The following is a 10,488-nucleotide window of genomic DNA, read 5'->3' on the forward strand; positions in this document are numbered from 1 at the left end:
TGAAGTTACTTAAGTAAAAGCATTTGAATACATTTTTGGTTTGAATAATATTTATTTATTAATACATCCTCTACAATTGCAGGCAAGGCTGTGTGCTTTAGGTGTTTACTTCCCAACCAGGTTCAATTACACTGCTTGGTTCTTTGGGCAAGTGTCTTCCTAGGCTTACCAATGTTTTGTGGGTGAATTTTGTAAGCAGAAATCGCGGATGCTCAATTTCCCTTTACAAAATATGCGAGGGATGGTGGCGGTTTTCTCACTGCTTGACAACTGGTGTTGGCTTATGTCCTGATAACATAGTAGTTCAGCAAAAAGAGACTGATAGAAACCAAATTTTAAGAATATGTACTAGGACTGATTTGATCAAGTACACCCTTTAAGGCAATGCCCTACCATGATGATAGTCTAATGAGTAAAATAAAACTATGGAAATGATTTATGCAGTGTTCTATACACATATATATATATATATGTGTGTGTGGGTGTGTGTGTCTCTTCTTGATAAACATTAAGGTATAGTTTCAGTGTGATTTGGCTGCTAGATGTAAACATATGAATGGTAGAAGAGACAGAGTTTATATCTCAACACTAGCTTAATTCTTAAGTAACCAAATTCTCTTAAATTATACCCTACTATCTTAAAATATGAATACTACAGTAAACAGTGTTGTCCTAGATATACAAATAAATCTGCTCAATCACGTTGACTAAGTGAAATTAAGACTATAAAGTCGTCTGTACCCTACATTTGGTTTGCAGCAGGTTTGTCTCATTACTGGCAAGACTAAAGAGTATTCTCTTCCCTATGTTGTCTCCATACGTACTTGTTCATGTATTTCTCACACAAACGGTTAAGAGAGCTGGAGCAAGAGACTTCCAAATTTTTCATTGCTTTTAAAATATGAAACATGAATGGAGTACTTTGTTAGAAATATTATCAAGGAACAGTGAACACATCAAAAGAATTAGATTTTAACCGTTTTGATGCCAACCTGCCCAAAACCACCTTAGTTCTGATACAAACTTTTTATTATAAAACTATTTTAAAATGCTCTAACTAAAACCTTCCATTACACTTTGATTTTCACAATGACAAAGTTATTGTACTAAATTCTTCATTACCAGGAATATAGTCTCAAGGGTTACAATCATTTAGGTGAGAGAACCACTGAAATTCATTTTTAAAATTTGGTTGCTTTTGCCTAGACATCTTTGTGAGATGAAGCCTGAGATCTAATTCCCCAAATCTTAATATTAAATTTGTTGTTAGTGAGAAGACGAAACATTGAGGCACTCAACTTGAAGCAATAAAGCAAGAGTTCGTGTTTCGGGCAGGTTAACACTTCATCTGTTTTAAGTCATTATCCTATTTTCAACATCAAAAAGCTTTAGTGACTTTATCTTCGGCTTCAGTACAAAGGGGATCTAACCATCCATCACCTCCTGTAAGAAGAAAAACACATTAATGTTAATTATCATAATTTTACATTCACTTTCCGTACTGGCATGGGTTGGCTGGCCCTGTTAGACATGTCTTCATCATACATTCCATTTTGGCATGGTTTCTAGAGTTAGGTACACTTGCTGTCACCAACCACTTAAGCAAGTACTGAATTCATGGTATTATAGAACAAGCACTACAGAGGTTGTCTTGCTCCTATTAAGACTATAAAGTCGTCTGTACCCTACATTTTTCTACATTTGGTTTGCAGCAGGCTTGTCTCATTACTGGCAAGACTAAAGAGTATTCTCTTCCCTATGTTGTCTCCGTACATACTTGTTCATGTATTTCTCACACAAACGGTTAAGAGAGCTGGAGCAAAAGACAAGAATAAGACAAAAGAAGAACCAAATTAATAGGAGAAAAACGTGGTACAAGAGATGGAGAGAAGAGTACAATAGGTACATTATACAGAGTTCCTACATGTTTTTTTTGCATATTAAGCATTGGCTATTTTCCCAGTGGCAGCACTATCATGTCTGTTTTTGTTAAGACTTTGGTTCTAGCCAGTTATTTAGAGACATCCCAATTCTAAGTTTTGCTGTCAAGCTTGGAATTTACTCTCTGAACGTTTGGCTGATTGAGTTATGTGATCTAGGCCATCAACACGCAAGAGTCCTTGTGGTCAACTAGTGCAGGATCATAATAAACAAAAGGAAATTGACTAAACTCTTGATTTACACCAACATGCTAAATTCCTGGCTAAAATTGTTAACTTACAGTACTTACAAGCCATTTGTCTACTTCTAGTTTACTTACAAAACCCCAGAATGAGAACCCTGTCAAAGACCTTTTCCATATTGACAAAAGTTTGAGTGGTTTGCTCACTTGGAAGAGGGTATCAGAGGTACCCCAACATGGCATGAAATCATATTGTATGTCATCTAAGCTAATTCTCTTCTCCATCAGTTCAGTTATAATTTTGTAAATTTCAGGGGAATCTTATTTGAAACTGATTAATATCTGCCAAGCTATAATTCTTTCTACTCTCTTGTATGGATTAGAATTTTGGGTGCCCTATCAACCAGCTTGATGTTTTTCATAAGTAATGTCTTTGGATTATTTTAGATGAAGCCTGAATAATAGAAAGTTTGAATACAAAATTGATGTTATTAAATCCTTTCTTTCGCAATCCCAGTTAAGATGGATTGATCTTGATCATGTCATCAGAATGAGTGACAACAACATTCCAAAAGTCCTTATGTACGACCAGGCACCATAATGGAAAGAGAGACATAGGAAGATCATGGCTTGAGTACAAAAATAAGCTCGTAGTTAACTTGAAAGTGACAGATTTCCCCAAAAACATTTGAAAAGATTGTTGAATCACAACGAATAAAAGTTAACTTGTTATAAAGCCACAACAAAAACTATGAAGCCATCTAAATCATCTTAACGAATTGGGAGCAAAGACAGTCTTAATTTAATGCCTGCAACTTTATATAACCATACTCTTTTCATTTCCAGAAAGGGTAGAAAAATTTCTTGGTAGTAAATGGAACCAACTCCAAATGAGAAAAGGCGGTAAGTGAATAAAATTGACATACTCTTAAGGAAAAAACAGCCTGGTTGTCTCAAGACAAGAGGACAGCTGTGGATACATGTATTTGCCTCAATCAACATTATCAGCACAGCAAGTGTCTTACGTTATCCCCAACATATGGAACAATATAACACATTTATGGCCTAGAGAATGAAATAAAGATGAGCTAAGAGAAATCACTCAGAATGGCTAGTCATTTGTGATTAAACAACAAAAATGAATAAGGGTATATTAAATATACAAGATATTTACTGATGTATTGAAATGAGAGGAATTCCATTTCCAAAAAAAATGTCACATCAATATTGGTTAATTATTGATCCTTGAAATTATCTCTTTTCTCTTTTGGAGTTGGTCCTAATTGTCACGAAATAATTGTGCAACCTTCTCTCGGTTTGTGACTGGCTGTTCTACCCTTTTGAAAACCTCTCGAAAAAAAAAAATCCCTTACTTGAAAGCAGGTAATGGTTGGTGACAGGAAGTGCATCCAGTCATAAAATCCAGCTTCAAAATCCCCCACCCATTTAACCAAAGCTAGCATGAAAGAATGGAGAAGAAATGTTTAATATTGTATAACCAGCATACTGTCCTTACCATCTTTGGAATATTATGGGTTAAGAGAAGGTGGCGAGCTGGCAGATTTGTTACTATGTTGGGCAAAATGTTTAGCAGTCTTTCATCCTTTCAGGGTTGATAAAAGAAATACCAGTTGAGCACTGGGGGTCGATGTAAACGACTCACCCACTCCCACAAAATTGCAGGCCTTGTGCCGAAATTTGAAATCAATATTATAGGCTAAGAGTGTAGTGGATATGGTTGAGGGGTAAGAGACATTTTGGTGTTGCTGATTTGATATCAGACATTTTGATGTTTCTCTCTTTATGTGTGTAAGCATATTTTTCTTTATGTGTATGAAGAGAGGGAAAGTGTTTATGTCAATCATAAAATTGTAATGTCTCTCTCTCTCTCTCTCTTTGTATCTATCTTTCGTCTTTTACTCGTTTCAGTCATTTGGCTATGGCCATCCTGGGGCACTGCCTTGGAAGGTTTTTTTAGTTGAACAAACTGACCTCAGGACTTATTTTTTTAAGCCTAGTACTTATTCTATCAGTTTCTTTAGCCAAACTGCTAAGTTACAGGAACATAAACACACCAACACCAGCTATCAAGCAGTGGTGAGGGAAAAACAAACACAAAGACAGACACACATAGATATATACATCATCATCGTCATCATTTAACATTTATCTTCCATGCAAGCATGGGTAGGATGGTTGACAGGAGCCGGCCAGGTAGAAGACTACAGGTTACTGTGTTTGTTTTGGCAGGATTTTTATGGCTGGATATCCTTCCTAACACCAACCACTCTGCAGAGTGGACTCAGTGCTTTTTATACGACAGGCTTCTTTCAGTTTCCATCTACTAAATCCACTCACAAGGCTTTGGTTGGCCCAAGTCTATAACAGAAGACACTTGCCCAAGGTACCATACAGTAGGACTGAACCTGGAACCATGTGGTTGGGAATTAAGCTTCCTACCACACAGCCACACTTGTGCCTACGTCTATGTGTATATTTCTGTGTGCATGTGTATGTGTGAGTTTACCTCCAGCATCAAAAAATACTGTCACCAGAACATACTGAATGTCAAGTCAGCTGTGCCACATCATCAGCACCTAAACAGTTGCACTCAATCATCTCATTCTAATAGTTGGAACAGAAGGAAATGAAGAAAATGCTCTATGATTTACTGCAATGATTCTCAGAAAGTGAAGTCCTCTCCAACCAAGGGAAGTGCAAAGCTTTGGCAAATTTGGGGGACAATGATAAGATTGGTCAATTGTAAAGACAGCAAATTAATTATAATACAAACCAAAATCAAGATCTTGAATATTACATTTGAAGACTAACTCTCCATTTACCCAAATTTGTACAGCATTCCAGTCAGGAATTTCCTTCAGTTCCACAGTATGGCCACTCTTTGTAAAAATGTCTAAAGAAAAGAAGAAAATTGTTTTATAACATATAGTCATTTGCTTCTAGAAAGAATAATTTCGAAGACAGTAATGGATGGTAGTAAACTGAAATGTTGAAATTTAATTTTCTTTCTATGCTACTATACATTGTCAAACAAGCATGCAAATTTTGACTTTTTTATAAACCAGTGTATTGCATGATCTATAAAATGATTAAGGAGCAGATTCAGTGTTTGATGTAGTGTAAGAAGTAGTGCTTTTGTAAAATTGTCAGCTACACTGCTCTCATTTATGGCTTCCAGAACTCAGTAGCACCCACTAAAGGCCACATAACAGTACCTAACTTTGGCTACTGAGCAAGAACTAAGCAGAGGGTATCAGTGATCTCAGATTGCTGTACAGGAGATATCACCCCTTAACCCTTTCGTTACCGTATTTATTTTGAGATGCTCTGTGTTTCTTTCAATTACTTTAAGTATAACAAAGAATTTAGTAAAATAACTTGGTTATCATTCAGCTAGTGTTGTGAACATAAATTGTGATTAAGGTTTGGTGGAAGATTTTAATTCAAAACTTATGAAAACAAGGCATTTGTACTACAGAGCCAGAGCCGATTTCAGCCGGGTTGGTATTGAAAGGGTTAAGTGCATGTAGACTGAAGTGGCAGATGAGGTAGAAGATCCTTATATGGTCAATGACAGAGATTTGACAGCAGTATGTGTGGTACATCTAGGGCACTTGATGGAATACAGACTTGTAATCAATCTCCGTGGAAGAGATTGGGACGCCACCATTTGATAATTGTACTTGTAGTAAATCATGGAGCTTAGATGTACACCTTTGACATTTAATCTGCTGAGAGCAGGATGACACCTGCAAGTTGATCTTACGCCTGTTCATGTTACATATACCTATCTCATCTTTTCTGTCTATTTTTTCTCTTTTGATGTCATAGAATGAAGTGTAGCACACAGTAAAACAAGTAATGATTAGATTTCAATTTCTCACTGGAGACGTTTCATTTCATTTGTAATACCAGTTAAGAAATTTTTTTTAAATGTGATTAAGAAAAACACGTTTTATCTCCACTAAAACCATAAAGAAGTTTTGACAATACAAACAGTTAGGAAATAAGTAAAGGCAACCTTCAATAAAACATGACACGTATGCAGTTAAGATGCTGTATATTGACAGCATCATCATGGCCCAGTGGTTAGGGCAGCGGACTCGCGGTCATAAAAACCTGGTTTCAATTCCTAGACTGGGCATTGTGTTTATTAAACAAAAACACCTAAGCTCCATGAGGCTCTTTCACCACAATTTTCTCTCACTCTTTCTTCCTACTTCTGCCACAAAGCAGAGGAACCATGGTGTAACCCACTATGGTGTGGTAAACTTTCAGACCCTAGTCTAGATTGCAAATCCTCTGTACCCCAGGATGGTTCAGCTTTCCACCGGTTAAAAGCCACCGTTTACGGAATGAAGATAACAACGTAGCTTTCGTGCCTGTGCAACTGCCAGTCTATCACGTGTGGTGGGTGGATCTTCAAGTTGCCGCATGCATTTTTGTAGCTTAGAGTAGGTCCAAATTGGAGATTATTCTTTGTGGCTAATGGCATGAGTAAGGAGGAGGAGGAGGAGGAGGAGAAGAAGAAGTAGAAAAAGAAGAAGCATGATTCAAACTTTACTATATCTATTATTTTGTACTCCTGAGGAAATACATTTTTTTTTAAATGATTAAGTCAGATGAAGTAAAGTAGTGCTAATGACCCTTTTGTAGGCCCTCCATATCGAGTGTTGGAGGTGAGGGAGAAACAATAACATAGATCTTGTAGATTATTTTTAAATATATGATGGAGTAGGATATGACCCAGTCACCCATATGGAAATGGTAGACCCAAAAAGATATGGGACAAAGTGGTGAAAAAGGATCTACAGATGTTGGGACTCACAGAAGGGAAGACAGGAAACCATAACTCCTGATAGTTTCCTGCACTTGAGGAGACACACAATGCTAAGTAAAGGCATAGTTGTCCTTGCATACAGGCTTGGCCCCTGTATCCCTCTCCAGCTGAGCATTCCTAATCTTGTGGGTTCGTGGGTGCTGGTGTCACATAAAAAGCACCCATGCCATTGCCACATAAAAGCACCTGAGCTGATGCTGAGTAAAAGGACCCAGTATACTCTGTAAAGTGGTTGGCATTAGGAAGGGCATCCAGCTGTAGAAACGATGCCAAAACAGACAGCTGAAAAGCTGCCCAGCTCCTATAAAACCATCCAACCCATGCCAGCATGGAAAAGGAACATTAAATGACGATGATGATGATGGGAGATCAGGAACTTTCCAAAAGGCTCCCAAGAGCCAGGTGGTAGTGTGAAACCAAAGAAAGGATTAAATCTACCATCCGAAAAATATAGCCCATCTGACAGATTTTCATACTGTTTGTCTTCTCACACAATGCTTTGGTAGAAGACATCAGCCCTGTTTACTGTGTAGAAGGATTGAATCTGGAACCATATAATATAAAGCAAACGTTTTAACTACAAAACTAGCTGCTTACCTATGGTTCTAGTTCTACTCAAAAGAAGATTTGTTTTTTCTAGCTCAGAGCCGAGAAAACTAATAAGGAGAATACAAGAGGTGGTTGTAAAAGCCAGCTTCTATATATGGCTGAAGCGAGAAGACCAAAAATGGCTTGAAAGTCATAACATGCTGGTGGAAAATAACATCACTAGGTGAGACAAGCTGACACTGAATTAGCTTCGCTGACTGACAGGTGACAGTAGTTTAGAGAATGCATGGGCTAAGACTACACGCCTTCATTGGTCAGTTAAAGTTGAGACAGTGTCACCTGACAACTTGCTGGGGCTGCCTGCTAGAGTCTAGCAGCAGGTATTTAAGGGAAAATTTGACAAGTCAGTCAGTCACCCACTGACACTCGTTGACGCTACATCGAAGAGGCCAGGGAACAGAAGAAAGAAGACATGCACCCAATACCAGAGCTGAAGACACCTCCAAAAGGGAGGGGTCCCGCCACGTCAAAACGGTAGAGGAGTAGGGGCCGAAACCGGACGTGGTTCCTCCTGATGATGTCTTGAGCTAACAGGATCTTATAAAGGAGCTGTTGTGGTAGCAGACCATGAAACACGGTTGAAATTCCTCCCAGGATCATAATTAGCAGCAGGAAGGGCATCCAGCTTTAAAACAATGACTTCCCTATATTAATTTCCAAAAACTATTCTACCCACACTAGCATGAAAAGAAACTGATGTACAGCCCTAAAAATGGGCTGCACATCGGTTTCTTTTTCTTACCATTAGGGGCAGCAAGTAATTCACAAACAGATAGTTATGATGTTCAATTGCTTCAGACATTTGTCAAGTCTACTGTACCTAACAAACACAATCAAGGTTTCTCAAATTCAGAGCACTTTGTAAAAATACAGTGTGTTAGTGTCTCTCTGTCTTGACATCATATGATGGCTGTAAATAAGTGAAAATATGTCCGGTCATGGGGAAATTTTACCTTACTTTGAAATTTGAGTGTTGTTGACAGAAAGGGCATCTGACCATAGAAAATCTGCCCAGAAAATTTAGTCCTATCTAAGCAAGCATGGAAAAGTGGATATTACAAATATATAATACTAGCAGTATCGCCCGGCGTTGCTCGGGTTTGTAAGGGAAATAATTATATAAGCATTTTTAGAGATGTAAAGTATAATAGCCATCTCAATATGGCTAACCACAAAGGGGGAGGGGTGTTACTGTAGCTTTTTACGTTCTGAGATTTAATAATAAATTTTAGATAGTTACTTCCCTTATATATGTCAAAATTGGATTAAAAATGGGAAAAATTGATGGTAAATTTTTTTTTAAATCGTAGACTCATCGTAGACGCACGCTAATACCCAGACGGTCTCGATATGAATCACGACTATAAGATACCCGGTTTTGGTTAAACTGCACCGCAAAATGTGGGAGTAGTTAGGAATCTAAATCGTAGGAGACAGACACACAACCTCACTTTTATATATAAAGATTTCCTCTATTTACATAATATTGAGGTCTCTTTCTTTCTTTTGTTATCTTACTGTTTTTACCAATATACATATATATATATATATATATATATATAAATATATATATAGTTACAGAGATGTACTTGCATAGCAAGTGACTTGATCTGAGATCGTGTGCTGGAACAAAAACAGTTGCAGCGTTGAAGGTGTTTATAAGCCATTTAAGAAACACACAAAAACCGTTAGATTCACTTCAACATTTAAATTTAATTTGTCAAAATATTTTCGTCGCTTTGAGACCACGACCTGTTAGCACGATATTTTTGTCAGTGAACAGGTCGCAGTCTCAAAGCGACGAAAATATTTTGGCAAATTAAATTTAAATGTTGAAGTGAATGTAACGGTTTTTGTGTGTTTCTTAAATGGCTTACAAACACCTTCCAGGCTGCAATATATATATACACACATATATATATATGTATGTGTGTATGTATGTGTGTATATGTGTATGCATGTATGTGTGTGTGTGTGCGTGTCTGTGCTTGTGATTGTCCTCCACCACTGCTTGACAACGAATGTTGGTTTGTTTACATCCCTGTCACCTAGTGGTTTGACAAAGGAAACAGATAGAATAAGTACAATGCTTACAAAAATAAAACTGGAGTTGATTCATTAAACTACAATTCTTCAAGGCATTGCCCCAGCATGGCCACAGACCAATGGCTGGAAAAAGCAGAAGAATAAAAGAATACATTCTCTGCTTTGGTCTTATGTTCAAGGCATGAGAAAGCTTGAGTTTACATGAGAAGGCCTAACAGACCTGGTAGAAACAGCAGCCAAATCTCCCTCAAATCACACCTTACTGTGTTATGTATGTATATATATATGAGCCAATGAGGGGGACCTCTACATGGTAGCTAGACCTGGTAGAAATAGCAGCCAAATTTCCCCCAAATCACACCTTACTGTCTTATCTATGTATATATGTATGTATGAGCCTATGAGGGAGACCCCTACATGGCAGCTAGACCTGGTAGAAATAGCAGCCAAATTTCCCCCAAATCACACCTTACTGTCTTATCTATGTATATATGTATGAGCCTATGAGGGAGACCCCTACATGGCAGCTAGACCTGGTAGAAATAGCAGCCAAATTTCCCCCAAATCACACCTTACTGTCTTATCCATGTATATATGTATGTATGAGCCTATGAGGGAGACCCCTACATGGCAGCTAGACATGGTAGAAATAGCAGCCAAATCTCCCTCAAATCACACCTTACTGTCTTATCTTTCTGCTACTTGGATATAGGTGTTATATTCGTCGTAAAAAACTTTCCTGTCACACACTCACGCACACGCACACACACACACGCGCGCACACCCACACACACCCACTCACACACACGCACGTTAGCTTACAATTTTATTTATATATTTGCGTGTCTAT

The 10,488-nt window shown here is 37.8% G+C and overlaps 1 protein-coding gene across 2 annotated transcripts in view; it reads right to left on the reverse strand.

Moving 5' to 3' along the window:
• Positions 1 to 28: 28 nt before the first annotated feature.
• Positions 29 to 10,488, reverse strand: part of LOC115212353 (UPF0728 protein-like) — a 23,739-nt gene continuing 13,279 nt past the window's right edge. For both annotated transcript variants that reach the window (XM_036503291.1, XM_029781224.2), the window contains exons 3-4: positions 4,917 to 5,036; positions 29 to 1,443 (exon numbers count right to left, since the gene is read on the reverse strand). In XM_036503291.1, the coding sequence (XP_036359184.1) occupies positions 1,379 to 1,443; positions 4,917 to 5,036 (185 nt within the window). In that variant the 3' untranslated portion in view covers positions 29 to 1,378. The remainder of the gene's footprint in view (positions 1,444 to 4,916; positions 5,037 to 10,488) is intronic.

The sequence above is a fragment of the Octopus sinensis genome, linkage group LG5, assembly GCF_006345805.1.
Source record: "Octopus sinensis linkage group LG5, ASM634580v1, whole genome shotgun sequence".
In the NCBI taxonomy this organism is placed as follows: Eukaryota; Metazoa; Mollusca; class Cephalopoda; order Octopoda; family Octopodidae; genus Octopus; species Octopus sinensis.